The sequence below is a fragment of the Myotis yumanensis genome, unplaced genomic scaffold (assembly GCF_028538775.1).
Source record: "Myotis yumanensis isolate MYYU_CA2020_CCGP unplaced genomic scaffold, mMyoYum1.0.hap1 SCAF_1, whole genome shotgun sequence".
NCBI lineage: Eukaryota > Metazoa > Chordata > Mammalia > Chiroptera > Vespertilionidae > Myotis > Myotis yumanensis.
Window position 1 is genome coordinate 18,293,148 of NW_027223752.1, and position 19,165 is coordinate 18,312,312.

The 19,165-nt window shown below is 46.9% G+C and overlaps 1 protein-coding gene and 1 long non-coding RNA gene across 16 annotated transcripts in view; one reads left to right on the forward strand and one right to left on the reverse strand.

Moving 5' to 3' along the window:
• Positions 1–19,165, forward strand: part of FOXN3 (forkhead box N3) — a 417,639-nt gene that overhangs the window by 228,535 nt on the left and 169,939 nt on the right. For all 5 annotated transcript variants that reach the window (XM_070415047.1, XM_070415036.1, XM_070415062.1 and 2 more), the window contains one exon: positions 16,780–16,916. In XM_070415047.1, the coding sequence (XP_070271148.1) occupies positions 16,780–16,916 (137 nt within the window). The remainder of the gene's footprint in view (positions 1–16,779; positions 16,917–19,165) is intronic.
• Positions 6,448–17,319, reverse strand: LOC139010522 (uncharacterized). 11 transcript variants are annotated; one of them, XR_011471538.1, is made up of 8 exons: positions 17,092–17,319; positions 16,464–16,569; positions 15,360–16,386; positions 14,186–14,279; positions 10,438–12,947; positions 8,075–10,237; positions 7,715–7,911; positions 6,448–7,289 (listed from the first exon to the last, which is right to left on the reverse strand). It is a non-coding gene; the product is annotated as an uncharacterized lncRNA (long non-coding RNA). The 11 variants fall into 11 exon arrangements; XR_011471537.1 differs by having other exon boundaries at positions 10,438–12,968; XR_011471536.1 differs by having other exon boundaries at positions 10,438–11,601; positions 12,849–14,279.

A 19,165-nucleotide genomic window follows, 5' to 3' on the forward strand; every position in this document is an offset into this window, starting at 1 on the left:
TCCACCCAAACCCTCAGGCAGCTACTGATATATTTTCTCTCTCAGTAGAGTCATTTTACCTTTCCTAAAATTTCATGTGACTGAAATCATAGAATAGCATACTTTTATTTCTGGCTTCTTTTACTCAACTTAATGTTTTTGAGAATCATAAATATTGTGTGTATCAATAATGCATTCCCTTTTATTGCAGAGCAATATTCCATTTTGTGGAGAAATCATAATTTGTTTATCCTGTCACCAGCTGATAGAGTGTGGGTTGTTTGCTGTTTTTAGGGATGAATACAGCTCCTCTGAATAGTCTCTCACAAGTCTTTGTGCAGAGCTGAGTTCATTTCTCTCAGGTAGACTTCTAGGAGTGGGATTGCTGGGCCCCATGATAAATGTATGTTTCATCTTATAAGAAAATGCCAAGCTGTTTTCCAAATCGGTCGTGGTAGCTCCCATCCCTCCCAAGGATTTGTGGGCGAGTGTTTCAGTAGCTTCCTGTCCTGACCAGCATTTAGTATTGTCGGTGGTTTCAGCGTTAGCCATTACAGTGGGTGTGTGGTCACATCTCATGATTTTAATTGTGTTGTTCTCCTTTTGATTGCACGATTTCTTAGTTCCCAAATCAACATTCTTTGGAAAAGGATAGTCAGTGAGGTTTTAAACATATTTTTCTCAGTCCCACTATCAAAGGTGTGGTTTCAAGGACTGCCCAGTCTGTTGAGCTCCGTGTTGTCACTGGGTCATGAACCAAAATGGAAATAGTTCCTACCTTCATGGAGCTTACATATTAGAGAGAGAGGAGACAGACATTAATCCAGCAACCTCATACGTAAATGTAAAATCATGACTCCGCCATGTGCTGTGTAAAGAGCGTGCAAAGGCTGTTGTATCTGTATTCCATCATGGGTTCTCCAGAAAAGTAAATCGTCTTACGTGCTCCCTTTCTTAATACTTATTGCAAAATTCCTAAAATGCTGTTACTCTGGGGCCTGTAGTGACAGGTTCGAGCCTGGGAGAGTAACCAGCAGCCTGCAGTTGGAACCCCGTCTGTGGAAATGCCATGATCAGCCTTCCCATGACCATGTGGCTTCAGAGGAAGTTGGATATCGACTTGTTCCTCACACAGCCCTGGTTGAAACATGCTTTCAGTGTCTTTAAAACTATATCGGCAACATGTGGTTTGCACTTAATGGTGTTAACTGCCTTTTTAAAACTTTGTTTTTAACATTGTGGATGCACTAGATTTGAATCATTCCTCAGTGATTAAAGAATGTCGATGCATGTTGTGTTACCAGTGTTTAGTTTTTTAAAAATTACATCTAGTGAATTTGTTGGGAGATTTCCCACCGCCCTTCCACCCATGAGACAGCTCATCGTTTTTATTTAGATTTGAAACTGGTGTATGTTTTCATTTCCTGGAGGTCAGTGTGACTGGGTACAAAACACCAATGGCCTGTCTTCATGAGGAGGTTGACTGTTAACATCTTAAATGCTTAGAAACTTTATTTGATTCAGTGTTATTAGAGTAATTGCATTCATGCCACGTTGCTATTATCTGCTCTATAAAGTGTTTGAAATAAGAGGTTGTTTGAGTCAGCTCTTCTAAAACTGGAAACTTCACTGACACTTGTCCTGTTTGTGATTTTTATGCAGTTACTGTGAGTCTGAAACATAATAGTAATCATTGTTCACTTATAAAGGACTTCTACAGAGAACATTTTTAGTAACTATACCTTTCTAATATTGTAATTGAGTATTCACCTTTGAAAGCTTGCTTCTCCTTTTAAGAAGACAAGTTCTCTTACAAAGTATACAGCAGTGCACATTGTTTTGGGAGTATCGCTGGTATATCCCTCCACCTCCCATCTATCTGTTGGCTGTCCTCTGTGACTTGGAGAAATTGCAAGGGAATTACGATGTACATATTGTGGCGTGTGGAGTCCAACAGTGAAATTCTAGGGTGATCAGTTCGGTGTTTATTTTGCCAGTCACTGTCGTGGCAGGATAGATGGCACACTCAAACCCGAGGAACACTTCATAAAGGGTTGGCTCCCAGCAGTGAGCAGGGACACAAGAAACCAGCAAGAATGGTGCGCACCCCCCCCCCCCCGCCCCAACATCTCACATGTACAAGTGGGAGAGGGTGGGGCTCCTGGTGGGCAGGTGGGTCATGATGGGAGGTGTTTTGGTTTTTAATATCTAAGGATCTTTCCTTAATTTAAAAGGCCTAACCCTAACCCCACACTCTTCAGTTAGGTTCTAATGGTCTTCATTTTCAAGCACTTGACAGTTACATTCCTGCCCCTGGGCGATGGCACAGAGTCTGGGGGGATTTCTCCCAAAGAAGGACCTTCCTTCCCCAGCAGAACGGGAGTGAGGAAGGTGGGCCGGCCTCCGGGGGCACGGAGTACGCCGCTCCGCAGGCTCTTCTGCACGTGTAGGTGACCTGGGTTTCCACATAGATTCACCTCGGCTTCAGTGGGCAGGGTGAGCTACCATTCCTGAGTGCCCCGCCGGCTGGACGCTGTCCTTGGGGCTGCCACACGGGGGAAGTACGCGCCACAAGTACGCACCACTGCGATGCGTGCACTGTTGTGTTGTTTTGAGGAACAGCCGCACAGTCGAAACACCCCAAAGTCCAACACTTCTTTCTGTTGTTTTAAATGGTGGATAACCTTGTCTTATATGCACTTTCTTTTTTTTTTTTTTTTTTTTAATATATTTTATTGATTTTTCACAGAGAGGAAGGGTGAGAGATAAAGAGCCAGAAACATCGGTGAGAGAGAAACATCGATCAGCTGCCTCCTGCACATCTCCTACTGGGGATGTGCCCGCAACCCAGGCACATGCCCTTGACCGGAATCGAACCCGGGACCCTTCAGTCCGCAGGCCGACGCTCTATCCACTGAGCCAAACCGGTTTTGGCATCTTATATGCACTTTCAATCCTTATTATGTACTTGGGTGAAAAACATTTCCAGCAGGCTGGAAGCAGCGTGGTTTGGTGGGAAGGTGGAGGCAGCTCAGAAGACTGAGGTTCGAATCTTGACTCGGCTTCTGGCTGATAATGATCTAGGGCAAGCCCCTATCATTTTGGAGCTTGTTTTCTTGGCTATAAATGGACTTAATCTTCTCAGATTCCTTCACTGAGTTGTTCAGGGCCACCTGAGGTATTTGATCGCCCTTCGAAATTTGCTATGCAAACGGAAAAGTGACGTTTTGTCTGCAGTTGGTCACGTGCCAGCAACGCAAATACAGACTCATAATAATCATAGTAACTTTTGACTTTGTTTTTTATTGGACATGAATGGTTGAAGAAAGTGTGTGTGTGTGTGTGTGTAAGAAAGCATTTGTATGCATGCTCCAGTGTGTGTGTGTGTGAGTGAGAAAACATTTGTATGCGTGCTCGTGTGTGTGTGTGTGTGTGTGTAAGAAAGCCTTTGTATGCATGCTCCCATGTAAGGATGTACGTTACTTAGCATAGGTCCGTGGTCGGCAAACTGTGGCTCGTGAGCCACATGCAGCTCTTTGGCCCCTTGAGTGTGGCTCTTCCTAAGCCTTCGGAGTACCCTAATTAAGTTAATAACAATGTACCTACCTATATAGTTTAAGTTTAAAAAATTTGGCTCTCAAAAGAAATTTCAACTTTTAGCAAAAAATAAATAAATAAATAAAAAAGAAATTTCAATTGTTGTACTGTTGATATTTGGCTCTGTTGAGTAATGAGTTTGCCGACCACTGGTATAGGTGATCCAGGAATCAGTGGTGATTTGACTTGGAGAGCCGCGTGGTGCAGTTTTGTGCAGTTGGCTGCCTACCTGGTAATGTTGTTTGTCACAGACTCTTGTTTTGATGGTGAGGATTAGAGGTTCCTGAGCCAAGACTGGTTGCATTTGATCTTAGGCAAGTCCCTTAACCTGTCCGAACGTTAACTGCCTTATCTGTAGGGTCAGAATACTACCTACCTGGTGGGTTTGTTGGGAGAATGAAACGAATTAGTGCACAAAGGATGGCTAGGCTAGTGTCTGGCACAGGCTCAGGCCTCAGTTAATGTTAATGGTTATTGCTGTTGCTTCTGTACCGTCTCTGCTACTATGTCTGTGTGCACCTTGAGTTCCAAGTTGGACTGACTTTTAGGCCAGGTGACTCAGCACTATACTGCGTTGAGATGTCTTGTGTGTAAGATTTCCATGGGTAATTAAGGGCTGGCTGTGTTTGGAAACCTGAATTAATCATGGGGGCAGGGTCTCTGCGGGTGTGGTTGGTAGGTATCCCCGTGTGTTCCTGGACAATGCACCCGAATTTCCTGTCTGTCCCTCCCCCGGGGAGATCGGAATACCGGCTACAGCAGTTCTTACCGAGATCTGGTTCAGAGCTAATGAAATGCTGATCAGGGTGCTTTTACACGTTTGCCGAAACGTGCAGTGTAAAGTGTTGTTAAGCTGGAGATTTCCCCCTACGCCGTGTAATCAGGTAACTCGTAACCCCTGGCGGACTCTCGCTCTGGCAGTCCTCTTGTTTGCTGTCGTGTCGCCGTGTGTAATTGTCAGTTATTAATCAACCTGATGAGTTTCTGGTTGACTCCCTGGAGGAGTGTTCTTTGTGTTCTGCACCTCAGGTTGCAGGGAGTTCTCAGGTGAGCTGAGAAGTGTCCGGTCACAGATGTGTTGTCTCAGGTGCCCCGTGGCCCAGTAACAATCTTCTAGGTCACTGGGCTTGTGGCCCTGGCGAATCCCCATAGTGACCAGTGCTCTGTTGTGGCACTGGCCTTCCCAGGTGACACACATCACCTTGTCACTCACATTCAGCAATCTGCTGGATGGATGGGCAATTACTGAGGTTGGCAGCTCCCCCCTTTTGCAGGACCACACAGAAACCATTTGTGATGATGAGATTGAGGACTCATCTAAATTGCTTTTTTAAAAATTGTTATTGATTTTTTAAAAAAAATTTTTTTAGAGAGAGAGAGGAAGGAAGAGGGAGAGAAACATTGATGTGAGAGTGAAATATCAATTGGCTGCCTCCTGCTTGCCCCCTACCAGGGATCAGGCCCACAACCCGGGCATGGGACAGTGCTCAACCACTGACCCACACTGGCCAGGGCTGAATTGCCTCTTAAATACTCTGAAAGGAGTGTTTAAGGGCCTCCAAGAGAGTCAGTGTGGGGCCAGGAGGGGAGGGCTTAGTCGCCATGGTGCCAAGGCTGCAGGCAGCTGCTGGAGTCCTCAGGCTTCCACCGAGGTTGCTCTCACGTGTCCTCGGGTTCGGGTCAGCTAGTCTTTTGGGGTAGACTGTTCATTTGAACTTTCCCTCGGTCCCCTGAGCATTAGTCACAGGATTAGTTCATCCTCGGACTCCACCTCCCTTTCCTCTCACCCTTCTCTCTCTCTTTGTTTGCCTGGAGCATGATGAAGCCTGTGGTGAGTTCTGGATTTTTTTCTTCCCTCATCTCCCTCCCCCAACAAATTCGGCCCCGCCCTCTGCTCCCATGGGCTCGGTCCATAGTTTGGCCAGCATCTGCCAGCACTGAAGAGGAATCCTTCCCACTTACAATGCCGTGTGGGCATGTCGCCTCCGCCGCTCGGATCAGGGATGGTTTCAGGGTTGTCTTTGTAACAGAAGCCACAGCTTCGGGGTCCAGGTGGTGCTCAAACCCCATTTGTAGAAAGGTCTCCTTTGCTGCTGGAACACTTGTGCTGACTTTGGGGGTGCTATAAAGGCAATTTCTCCCTGCGAGGGGGCTCCCGCTGGTTACAGCCAGAGGCTGGGGGAGTCCCACACCAGGCAGGGCCTGCAGGGGGAGTGGGTGACGGTTGGTCCCATGGCCAGTCATCCCTCCTTACAGAGCAAGCAAGTTGACAATCCAGTGTGCATGTTGTACTGGGAGAGAGGGTCTTTGTGATTTTTTTTTTTTTTTTATAAGTAAATGGCCATAACTCCGGCTCAGTATGCTCACACCCTGTAACTGTAACTTTTGCCTGGCCAACCACTTTGAGTTGTGGAAATAAGGTGATCACAGTATATGTGCCACTTAGATAAGATCCTATTGGGACATTTAAAAATAGATGAGTAACTACGGACAACCAGCAGATAAAGTGGCAGTCGGTGGGCCAGTGGTAATCCTACCAAGGCCGCCTCTGCCTTCAGACCACATGCGCTTATTACCCCTCCATAAAACGTTATTGCGCTAATTATCACGGAGGCATCTGAACCTAAAGGAAGCGGAGGGGCTGGGAGAGGGCAGGTTTAGTCCAGAGCCTGAGCTGCCTGTCCCCTTGCCCTCTTCGCTTCCTTTACTGTGTTTATAAAAGTCCTTTCCTGGGCCTTGAACTTCTAAAATAACTGAGTTTTTGTTTCTGACAGTGTAATGAATGTTGAATTTTATCTCCTCTCATGTCTAGGAGGTTTAAGTCAGTTTGCTTTTTGAAGAAAAAAAAAGAAAAAGCACGTAAGAGGCGATTTAATAATGTCTTTAATTCTACCGTGTGTCCTTGAAATTTGCTTAATGCAATTTTAACTTTAAGACTGTTACTAAAACATTTCAAAAAAGGATTATATCCACATTTCAGACAACTTTATCACATCATGTACATTCCTCTTTCATGGATGATAAATAAAACCCTCAATTTGCATATCTTTGTTTCTGTAATAAAGTTATTGGCAGTTTAAATGGTCACGGAGGATTTATTTTTCTATCCATATACCCTGTGGGAGTGTGTGTGTGGGGTGCGTGCCATGCCATAGCTTGAATTCATCTGAGAAATGCAAGTCTCAGACCATGGCTGGTAGGAGAGGTGCATAAAAGCACCCAGTTTCTCACACTTCCTGTGTGCTCTGAGTGGGAAAAATTTAAACGTCTTTGTATCTATACTCTTTCTCGGCCTGCCCAGTAATCCTGGTGAGGTTTCAGACGGAGGAGAATAGTGACCTTTCCTTGCCAAAGGCCCCCCCAAAGGACAGGTTTGCGAACCTAAATTGGGAGAATCCAGGTTGGACAAGTGCAGTGATTTTAGAAGTGCCAACTCTGTGGCCTTCAGACTTGGTGTATGAGGGCACGTGTGCGTCTCTGTGTGAGTTCCGTTGCTTTATTAGCACTTACGAGGGTAGAGCTTGACAAGATTCATAAGTAAATATGTTTTAGTTGTTTGATTATTTTATTACTGATCGTTGGTAGCGCACTAGCCCTTGACCGCCTCTGGCAGTTGGAGAACAGTAGTCTAGAGCAGCGGTGGCCAAGTGGTGGTCCGCGGACACTGGTGGTCTGGTCCGTGAGGTCCAAAAGGTTGGCGACCACTGACTGGTCTAGAGAGTACATAAGAGAACTCGTTTCAACCCAAACAAAACACCTACTAGCTCCCCAGTTGACATGCTTCAGACTTGGGGCCTTACCCCCAATCCCGTGGAAATCACATCCCTGGGTACCCGAGGGCAGAGACAGAACAAGGCTGTGGCAAATAGTGGGGGAAGGATAGTCACTAATGAACTGGTTTTCCCTCGCATTCCCCTCCTCCAACCTCACCAGGCCATGTTCCTCCCAGAGGTCAAGTTGGTTTTAGGCAACTCTTGGGGCTACTTTGGTTTTATTTAGGTATTAATGTAAGGAAATTATTGATTCTTTGCACGTTGATTAACCCCCCTCCCCCCACACACACACAGCTGTCCAGCTACCACACTCCTGTGCCTTCCCCACTGTCCCACCTGCGTTCCCTTGCCCCGTATTCACAGACCTCAGTGGAGGGAGAGCTGTTCAGAGACGGCCGGGGTGCGCTTCTGAAAGCGCTATGGTGCTGTAACGTCTTCACGGAGCTCACGTGCCTGAATATTGTACCAGTGACACGCTCATCATGATTTCCATCTTTATCGCTGTTAGAACACAGCCGTAGAAGAATAGCAAGGCCGTTTCAGGAGAAGGCGATTTCTGTATCTGATGTGCAGAGGACCCATTGGGAGTGAGCTGGAAACCCTCAGCGGCTGGTTATCAGGGGCTCCGTACCCAGCGAGCTGCGGCTTGTCCTCCTGCTTACAGCCCTCCACCCCCCACCCCAAATCTCCCACCTCCCCCCCCCCCCCCCCCCACACACACACACATAGCTGGTGGTAGATTGAGGACACTGGGCCAGGGTCCGAGAGACATTCCTGTCTGGACCAGGGGTAGGATTTCTCTTTTCCATCCCTCTTGCAACTTTTGGGTGGTGTGTGTGTGGGGGGGTGTCTATAAGAGCAGAGTGGGACATTTATTTAAAACACTGCAAATGGTTGTTAGGAACTTCCAATCGTATGGAGTGACTTCTTTTGAAATCTTTCCTTTTGGAGTAACTGTCTATTTTGTTCTGGAAAAAGAACATTGATGTATCTAGAAAAAAATTCTTTGTGATCAGTTTATTTTTTTCTTCTCTTTCACGTACTTGGCTATTCTTCAGCTCATTTTCTTAATATTTTTAAAATTTAAAAATTCCCCCTGATATCTTTATAGACGATAAATTTCAGGATGTTAGGACAAAAAGGGCCTTTAGGAATCACTCACCTGCCAAGTGTTTTGTAGTTATATGATGCATGGTCATCCATTAGAATAAATTTTTATTGTTCTATGTTGGTTCCTCCTCCCTCATATCCCCCCCTCCTCAGTGTCACCCAACTTCTCATGTGACTTCTTTTGACAGAGAGGAGAATTAAATTGTTGACCTACCTTTCAGATGCTGGGTATGGTGCTAGATGCATTCTGTACATGATCACACTTAAGCCCAACATGACATGGACATGGTAGTGTGATCTCTAGCATACAGGTGAAGGAACTGCCGGGCAGCTGTGTTGACAAGGGCCATTCAGGTTGGCCCCCTTGTTTCTTGGGAGCCACATGTGGGGATGCAAACTGGAATTCGGGGACGCATTCTGGAATTCTTGGGAAAGCCCTGGCACTGCTTCTGGCCTCTGTCGTGGGCACCTTTGCCTCTCACCATCTAGAGAGGCCCGGGGAACAGGAGCCTAAAGGAACGAGACTCTCTAGATGGGGTTTGGTAGGAAGGTAAGAGGAGCTGCAGTGGGGACATCTCTGGCAGACTGTGTATTCCAGTGGGGCATGCCCAGGTGGGAGCTGGCGGGTGCCCTGAACGGGAGTGTGGGCATTGCTTGCACCCACAGGAGGTGCGTGTGGGAGCGCATGCGTGCATAGCCTTAACACCTTGCTGTCTGTCCCGCAGGCTCGTCTCTTCCCTCCTGTTTCCCTGTGGCCTTTTGGCCAGCTCATGCAGTCACTGCAGTTGTTTATTGCTTGTCTTCCTCTGGAGGTTCTGCCCCCTCCCATCCTTTGTGTCCTGATGGCCTGCCCAGCGCCCCATACTCCCTTAGCTCCCTACAAGTGTTACTACAAGCATTGTTAAATGACTGGCTTCAGAGTGGGGCCCAAGGAAGTGTGAATGGGTTTTTGACCCGTTGAAGTCTGGATTCTTGCCTTGTCTGGGGGCTGACTCTGAGTTTTGTGGGAATGGCAGAACCTGGGGCCCTGAGCTCTCAGCCCTGGACCACCCCTCCTCCATTCCCCCATTCCTCCTTCTCTTCCTTTCTTTCTCCTGTTTGCCACCTTGGGCCTGAGGAGCCAGTTCCCAGCAGAGGAGGAGCCAGCTGCAGGGGGTGGGGCAGTCTTGGGAGCAGGAACTAGGCAGGACCGGGTGTGGGGGTGAAGCAGGGCGCCTCTTGGGGACTAGCTAGGTATCCACAGCGGAACAAACCTCGGCTGTTTCCAGGAGACCTAGCCTGCCTTCCAGATCCTGGGAAACCTGCGTCTTGGCTAGAAAGGCAACGGCAGAATCAGCAGCTCGGGGCCTCCTGCCTACACAGCTACAAGTGTCCTGGTGCGAGTGACTGGACGATATTCCGGTTTCCCTGTGAGCCCACGGATCCCAGAGGGAACAGAAGAGTGGCCTCAGAGGGCAGCCCTCCCCGCACCAGGACCCTTTCTTCTCTAAGGCTGCTCCTTCTGCCTGACCCAGCTCTGCCATCTACGCTCTAAATTTGCTCTTCTCCCGCCCTGCCCCAGGGCTGTGGAGGCCGAGCCTCTCCACTTAGGGAGGGGGTGGCAGGGACCACAGGGCCCTGGGCACCCAGGAGGCCTTGATGCCAGCAGTGACTCCAGGCATGGCTTCCTCAAAGTCTCATCCCTCCTGGCTTCTCTCAAGGGACCAGGTGTGGCTTTGTTTTATTTTCATCCTTCCATTTTCACCTCCATCTTAGTGTATCCCATAACAGAACGCTTCCTTTGGACCAAGGAAAGTAGCGTCAGACAATGGAAAACAAAAGTTGTGCGTGGTTCTCCCCCCCCCCCCCCCCCCCCCCCCCCCCGCCGATGAAATCTGCATCATTTCACAGTTTGACAAGTACTGCTGCTACAGGGCAGGGCGGCCTGGCTGGACCTCAGTGTCAAGGAAAGCTGGCTGTTCCATATTTTTATCCTCACCATAAAGAGAGCAGTATTTGTTGAGCTTCTGGCGTGTGTGTGCCGAAGACAGTATCATCTGATTTAATCCTCACAACAGTCCTATGAGGCAGGTATCGTTATATCCCTGTACAGATGAGGAAACGGGCTCAGAGCAGGTAAGTAACTCGCCCAAGGTCACACAGCTGGGAAATTGAAACAAGGCTTGGGCCCAGGTCTCCCTGACTCCAGTGTCCATGCCAACCAAGTAAGGGCTATCCCTGGAGAGCTCAGTAATTTGCTTCACTGCCCTTACAGATGCGTGGAACTGGCCAAGAACAGGAAAACGGCAGTGTGAGGCAGCTCGGAGGGCGCTGGAGAAATGCAGGCTCATGAATACCAATTAACCTATTGGAACATGCTCAGTGCATAGAGTTAAGAGCCTATGGGATGATTTAGTCTAATCACCTAATTTATAGATGAGGAAACCGACCCAGAGAGGTCGATGAACTGCACATACACCGTGATTTCAGGAGGCAGTGACATGAGGTGTAGCTCAACCCATGATCCACTCTTATTACCGGTGGGCTCCCTCATTCCATTCTGTGTCTATACCTCCTGTGTACCCCCAACCCCCCAGCGGTCCCCCTTTCCTGCCTTCAAGCTCTTGACTTAGATCCTCATTGGCATCCTCTTGCGAATCCCACAGGACCCAGCCCAGCTCTCCCAGCCCCTGCAGACCCCTTACCTGGTTTTAGGGCCCCAGCACTGCAGGAGCTCTGAGTCTGAACTCTGGGTTCGCGTGTGGAAGCTGAGGACAGGGGCAGTGAAGGCTGGACTGTGGTTTTGAAAATACAGTGTCTGGAAGCACAGCCTTGTCTATTCGTTTACGTTTGTGGCTGCTTTTGTGCTCCAGGGCAGAGCTGAGTAGTTGCGACAGAGACCATATGGACCACAAAATCTAAAGTATTTACTCTGACCCTTTAAGAAAAAGTTTACCAACTCCCACTGTAGAGCAACCAGCTGATGTTGAACCTCTAAAGCCAGACCGCCTCAGACCTCCCTCTGTAGGTTCAGGAGCTTTTCCTGTAAAGGTTGGGATCGCCAAGGGCACAGCAGAGGGGGAAGAGGTGGCGGATGTCCAGCAAGTTCTTTCAATTTCCTGGATCATTCTTTTTTGTTGTTGTTAATCCTCCCTTGATATTTCTCCATTGATTTTTTTTTTTTTTTTTTTTTAAGAGAGAGTGGAAGGGAGAGGGAGAGACAGAGAGAAACATTGATGTGAGAGAGACACATCGATTGGTTGCCTCCACCACATGCCCCGATGGGGCAGGGGGATCTAACCTGCAATGGAGGTACGTGCCCTTGACCAGAATTGAACTTGAGATCCTTCAGTCTGTGGGCTGACACTCTATCCACTGAGCCAAACTGGCCAGGGCCATCAGTCATTCTTAATACATCAGCGTCTCAAAGCTTGTATGTTCCAATGAGCCCTGAATTTTCCCCTTTCCCAATCTTTGATCCACTGCGTTGCTCAAACCAAAGACTTACTCTTTTCTTTTTCTTTACCTGCCACTTTTTCTTTAACTTCTAATCCATCACCAGCTCCCGCTGGTTCTCCAGAGCCCACCCTGAAGCTGTCCTCTCTTCTCCATCTCCACTGCTCTGACCCGGCCACCATGGCTGGATGGAGGCCTCGGCTCCTAGCAGCTCCTGTCTTTCAACTGGTCACCCTCTTTATTTTCTTCACAGAAGCCATTACGGTCTGTCATGGTCTTGCATAGTTTTTTTTCTCTTTACTCTCCTCTCCCCCCTCTAGAATCCAGGCTTCAGGAGAGTGGACCCTGTTTGCCCTGTTCTGCATTCACTAATGTGTCCCCACGTTGCCTGGCACACCCTGGGTACCTTATGGATGAGGGGATGGATGAGGTGGTTGGTGTGGGAAACACCCTCAGGTATGACATATCAGAAACATAAAAAAGGATGGTTTCAAATTCACCAAGAACATGTATCCAGCTCCCTGCTCCATTTTGATGTGGGTCCTGTCCCCTTCCCCCCTTCCCCAAGCACAGCCCCACCCTGCATGGGGTGTCACGTTTGAGAGAGCCCTTCATTATTGCTGGACGTGGGCCTTATCCCCCCACAAGTGACAAGAAGAAAAAACATGGGAACCATTGTCCTCGGCCAGTGTTTACCACACTTTTGGAACCCAGATTCCTAGAAGTGTATGTTACCTTGTGATCTCTGTGCACCAGTGTACATGTGTGCACACTTATACGTTTCACAAAATACTACTTGCTCCAGGCATTTTCTAGTCTAGTCTATTTGGTTCTGTTCTGTTCTGTTCCATTAAAACAGTGCTGGCTGTTAACCCATTACATGGATTTCATGACCCATTCATGTGTCATAGTTCTCAGTTTGTGAACAGTGTTTAAGTCACGGTCAGAACTCACCACCTGGGGCAGACCCCGAACGAAGACGATGCCAGGCAAACCGCCAGGTGCTGCCGTGCAGGTCCATGAGCTGCCAGAGACGGCCCTGGGTCTAGCGCTCTCAGGAAAAATGAAAAGTCGCTATAGAGGTTAGATTGAGGGTTTGATTTAGTTGTTGTTCTTATCTCTCTCTTTTTTAAACCATTTCTCACTAATCAGTTCCACAATATAGGCTTCTCTTGTATGTGTGTGTGTGTTTTCCCTCTTATGTACTGATGTTTTTATTGCTAACAGGAAGTTGTCTGCTGTTCCCCAGGTGTTTTTTAATTCAAAAACAAAAAAGGTTGGCTCCTTCATATCTTTTTACTCATTCCCCCCCTTTACTTTTTACATTAGTTTTTTTCAAACTATGTGTGTGTAAAATATATATTGATGTTTATATGTTTATATATTATATAATATATGTTTATATAATTATATTTATATATGTATATAATGTGAAAGTGTATCTATGAATGAAGATCTTTCTTCCCTTATAATTTTGAATTCCTTAACATTCAATGAAACATAACCCACACAGTTATGGTAAAAACAAACAAACACCACAACCACCCATATTATTTAGATAAGATGCAGATACCTCTGAAAGCTCTTACTCTCAAACATACTGCACAACTGTAATAAAATTATAGCCTTCTCCCCTCCTTTAAATGTAATTTTTCCTGACCTAAGAAATGAGCATTCTCTCCTGCATGTTTCCATCTGAAATGTTTCCAAGTCAACCTTCCTACAATTTTGAACCCTAGCATGAAACCAAGGAGAAGGCTTGCAAATAAGACCCAGTCATTCCTGCTCTCTGCTCTCCGCTGTCAGGTCATTGGCAGGATTAACGTTGCCCTGGGTGTGTCCTGAAGAGGTGCTGCTTTTGTTTATTTTTGGCTCTTTGGAAATTCTGAGATCCTGACATTAGTGACCGGTCTGTAAACACCTATCAGGTTTCCTGGCCCCTCTCACTATAAAATGCAGGGCTTGACCAAGGTAGACACCGTTATGATCCAAAGCCCAGGCAGATGGCTGCAGTGAATGAATGAACTGTGACTATGCGCTGACCAAGTCTGCAATTAACCTCAGCTTGATGATCACTGAACAGAGATTGGGCCAAAGAAAACTTCCAGCAGCTAGGTTACTGTGAGCCAGAATTGGCTTCCTGAGCAAGGGAGAGGTGCAGTAGAGGAAACATGGAGTGAGGGGTGCATAGAAGGCTGATGGAATAATTGGTTGGGGGGGCGAGGATCTGAGAGAGTAGGAAAGCTCCTCCAAGTGAATTTGTTAAACTGCACCCATGAGTAGACTCTTACCTTCTCCTGCCACCAGCTTGCTGATGGATGGGTTTGGGAGAATCGGATGTGATTTACTGAAAGGCATTGCACAGCCAGCTCTGCTCTCTTCCTTCTGTCAGAAAGGAGATGTTCATGACGTCGTCACCATTTATTGGGACCTGCAGGTGCTGCCCCTGTTCTAGGTGTTTTACAAGCCATCGCTGGCCTCCACCAGTCTCTCGGGCCTTTATTTTGCCAACGAGGAAGCCAAGACTTTCTGTGGGACCATGGCTTGCTCAGGGCCACACAGGAAATGTCGGGCTCCAGAATTTCTGTTTTTATTGTAACTCCGCCCGCTTCTTGCACCTAGGTCAGTTACCTTGGGAAATGTTACCCCCACCCCAGCCCACCCCCATCCTGTGGTCTTCCCATTTGGTTTGTAAATAGTGTGGTAGTATAATCAACAAGCGACTTAGGTCAGGATTAGGAGAAACCACATTCTTGGCCTATTGTTATTTCCCTGGGAGGGTCCATTGTCCTTCCTTGCTTGGTCATGTTTTTTCCCTGTAAGATTAACGGCCTAACCCTGAAAGCCGCCTTGATGAAAACAAAAGCCACTGGGTTCCCAGGGCTCAGATCACCTCTCTGCAGAAATGGTTGGGCTGCATGTGAGCCCGGGCCCTCCAGGTAGCTGGTTTGGGGCCTTGTGTTCAAGTGGATCAGAAAGGCAGGTCCCACTGGGCCCCCCATGGGTCTTGGATGTGGTCAGGGCAGGACCCCACTGCTCGGGAGTTGCTGGCTCTTGGGGGCTTTTGTGCTTTGCTTGACATTATCCACATTTGGTAGTTATGGTCTACCCTGCCCCCTCTCTTCCTCCACATCCCTTAGCTTTTCGCTTTCTTCTAAAAAGCGAGTTGAGTGCGTCTTTTCCAAAGAAAAGAACAGAAGGTCCACAGTAGATCATTTGGTGGCCTAACTGCTTTAACCATAAAGTCTCCTCAGTTCCCTGCACTCAAGCATGTCAGACCCGTGGCCGACGGGCCACATACCTAGTTTGTGGCCCGCCAGCCGTGAGTTTGACATGCATGCTCTGGGCTTGGAAATGGACACATGAAAGAAAAGGCCACAAAGGGATGCTGGATTTTCCCAAGTTGAAATCTTTGGCATCTTTACACAGCAGAGTGATTAAACTGGGAACTTGGGTCTGACAGACCTGTGTTTGGGGTCAGGGCTGCGCCTGGGAGCGGATGACTGGGGTGACGGGCTCCCGCTTCGGACCTTGGCCTTGAGCAGTTCCCTGCCCTCAGCCCACCGGCAAGAGTTAATTGTGGCTCCCCTGCTTGCTGATGGTGCTGCTAGTAAAGAATTCTAATGCATTCTGTGAATAAGTTTGTAAGTAAATGACTTGGTGAACTGACTGAAATACACATATTTTTAAGCTTCTTTAAAGATTTTCAGACTCACTTATTTTCCTCAGAGATTTTCTTGGGCTCCCCCACCCACTCCCTAGTAATAGTTAAGCAATTTTCTTGTTTGCTCTCTAAATCTTCCTGGAGTACAATAGTTCTGAAAATAAGAGAGTCCGTTGGCTGGAAACATGGGGTGGGCATGGGCTTATGTAATTTGACTTCTTTTCTCTCCAAATCAGTAAATATTTACAAATGACCTTATCAAACAGCCCGGGTACATTCGGTCACTTGAAAGCAGTCGGAGCAGGGACTGCCCATCGGCCAGCTGCCAGTCCCATGGGCCTCGCGGGAGAGACTTTTTTTAAATAAAACGCCGTCCACAGACCAAAAGCCTCCCACAGAAAGTGGGCCTCAGCAAGTCTTTCTCATTCTATGTAACCAGTTTTATAAAATTTGCATTTTAAAGTTGGACTTCTAAAGACAACCCCGTTAGGCCTGGAGCAGAGCGCTGGGAACAGAGGAATCGGAAGATAAATGCAGGCTGGCTTAGGTTTACCGCAGCCCCAGTTCTTCTGTTTCTCGGGGGAGAATTACAGAATTCCACTTCAAGCTTAAATGTCATACTTTTGCGAGTTAGTAGGAAAAAAGGAGCAGATTACTTTTCTGGCTTGCAAAGCAGTACCATGTAACAGGGTTTAAAAACAACAACAATTCTTGTTTTTCTAAAGCGGAGATGGAGAGGCGTCCTTAGCCCACGGTTTCTTTCACTGTTTCAAATCTGACATTTAAAATTCATTTTTAGAAGAGAATACGTGTTCTTCAAAGTTGACACTGGAAAATAGTAAAGGAATCTAAGTGTTTTTGGCCGTTAAGATATGAACACGACAATATTATTGTCTCAGCCTCACCTGGTAATATGTTCATTTTGTCTGTCAGACTTCACACGAGTTAAACTGAAGCGCAGGTTCCGGTTTCTGTTGTCCGAGTATAATTATAATTTTATGGTATTTACGGCTGGCAAACAGTTGACAAATAAGTGAGAGAGGCTTTCAAAAAATAAGTGAATAGTAGCTATAAATCTACTTCATGCAAAATAATATTTTCTGTACTACTCACTTTTGTATTTTAATTTTCTTAAGTAACTATGATAATCGCTACACATCTACTTCATGCAAAATAATACTTTCTGTACTAATCACTGTTGTATTTTCATTTTCTTTGCAGAGTATTGGGAAAGGGTCATTGTGGTGCATAGACCCGGAGTATAGACAAAATCTAATTCAGGCTTTGAAAAAGACACCTTATCACCCACACCCTCATGTGTTCAATACACCTCCCGCCTCTCCTCAGGCATATCAAAGGTAAGCAATTCAGATTTACTTTTTTGTTTTTTTGTCTACTGAAGTTGCCTTATATTGGCAGAGACCGGCGCTGAAACTAATTTAATAGACTGCATGCTTTTAAAAATAGGCAAATGAGAAAGAGAGAAAGTCTTATCGGAGGTACCTCTGCTGTGGTGTTTCTTGCAAACCTTACCGCTTTTGCTGCTTTGGAGGAATGGGTTTTCCGAAGGCTTCAGGGCGGGTGAGAGACTGCCTTCCAGGGTAGAAACACGTACCAGGCAAAGTTGACAGCTCTGACTTCTCAGCGTGCCACAGTTTGTTGGAATAAAAGTACAGAATGAGCCGCGTAAGGGAGTCTGTCTTCCTGTCCTCTGACCGGAGTGCCTACAGTGTCCACTGCAGGACTCACCCCACTATTGTCGTTCTGGTCGCCATGTGGACGGGCTCCCGAGTGACTGTTTTGTTGTGGTTACTTGGTGTTTGCCTCTTCAAAGCCAAGCGCAGAGAACCATCGAGACGTCTGTTCCCCTTCACATGCCCATTTGTGTTGCGGCAAGGAGGTCTCTGGTGCCATTTTTATAAAGATATAAGTGGAGGGGAGGATGTGTAGCTTGTTCCTTTTCGAAGAAGTGTGATTAGTGTTAGAGTGTGTGTTTTTTTAAAGCCACATAGAACCAACTTTTAAAATTGATTTTATCTTACATAGTGCTTGGCTTTGAAATAAAGCCCTCAATCCTACAGAAAGAATAATTTTTTTATTTTTGTCCTCACCCGAGGACATTTTTCAATTGACTTAGAGAGAGTGGAAGAGAGAGGGAAAGACAGAGAAACATTGATGTGAGAGAAACACACTGATTGGTTGCCTTCCGCATGAGCCTCGACCAGGGCCCGGGCCGGGGAGGAGCCTGCAACTGAGGTATGTGCCCTTGACTGGAATCGAACCTGGGACCCTTCAATCCACAGGCTGATGCTCTATCCACTGAGCCAAACCAGCTAGGGTAAAAGAATAATTTTTAATGTCTAGTAATGTTTCTGTTGTGACCACCCAGCGGAGAGAAATTATCCTTGGACTGCAGGTTTATTTTATGTCAATGAGAAATGGCGTGACTTCATAGATTTCAGCAGTTTTGTGGTCCGCGGCTCTGCAGATGCTTTCTCTAGCCTTGTGCTCTGCAGAAAGGAGCAGAGGGATGCTCGGAAACGGCGTTAATGAAGTTCCTGCGCATCTCAGTTGAGAGCATTCCATCACAGGGGTAGACAATCAGTCTTCAGCAAGAGACGGGAGGAACAGCTGGGCTCTCTGAGAAGACTGCTGTATGTCTGCCTTTGCTAGGCGATTAGCGTGATGGTATCCATAGCAACCAGAGCGTCTCCATAGTAACGCGTAGCCGAGACAGGTGCAGTTGCATCACAAGGCTGTTTGTTGCCTGGCAAAAGGACAGGCCATTAGTACTTAGATATACGCTGTTGCCTTAGAAACAAATAACCTAACATAGCAACTACAGTAGGTTTGAAAGATTTGGGAGGGGAAGAAATGGTTGTAGCAGCTTTTGTCTATGTTCATAAAAATCAGTGGAAGCATACTTGATTGGAAATGACAACTTGAGGTCACAGAGCTGTCGGAGATAGAATGGGATTTTCCAGAGCAACCCAGCCAACGTTGTAGAAACGTCCAGAAGGACAGAGCCATATGCCTGGTTCTCTTCTGGTGGCTGTAGCCACTCCTGAAATCTGGAAGGGAACTAGGATCAGAGTGGTGAATTGCCGGCATACAGGGTTGGTGGGGGAGGAGATGACACCAGTTATTGGAATATTTCCCAGATTCTCTTGTTCCTTTGTCATTCTACTCTCCCTACCCTCCAGACCTCACAGAATACTCCTTCCTCTATTCCCCACCTTGGACCTCGGAAGTATTTCATATCCTTCGGCTGCTGGGGGAAGTTAAGAACATTAAGTGTTATTCACTGGGTCATATCGTTGGTTCATTTAGACCAGTGTTTTGTTGCCAAGCGTGACCCAAGGGAAACATGGTAATTATTTAATAATTTGAAGGATTATAGCAGAGCTCTGGGGGTTGCAGGAGGGATGCACACTCAGGCGAGGCTTCCCGAGCTGGCCCGAGCCTAATGACTTCATTAGATTTTTAACGTAGGCATGAAAATGCAGACGAACCAGAGCTTTGTTAATGAAAATGATTTCCAAACAATTACTCCAGATCCTGTACTGTCACCGCCAGCACCTTGTCCCCCAGTTGACTGAAGAAAGAA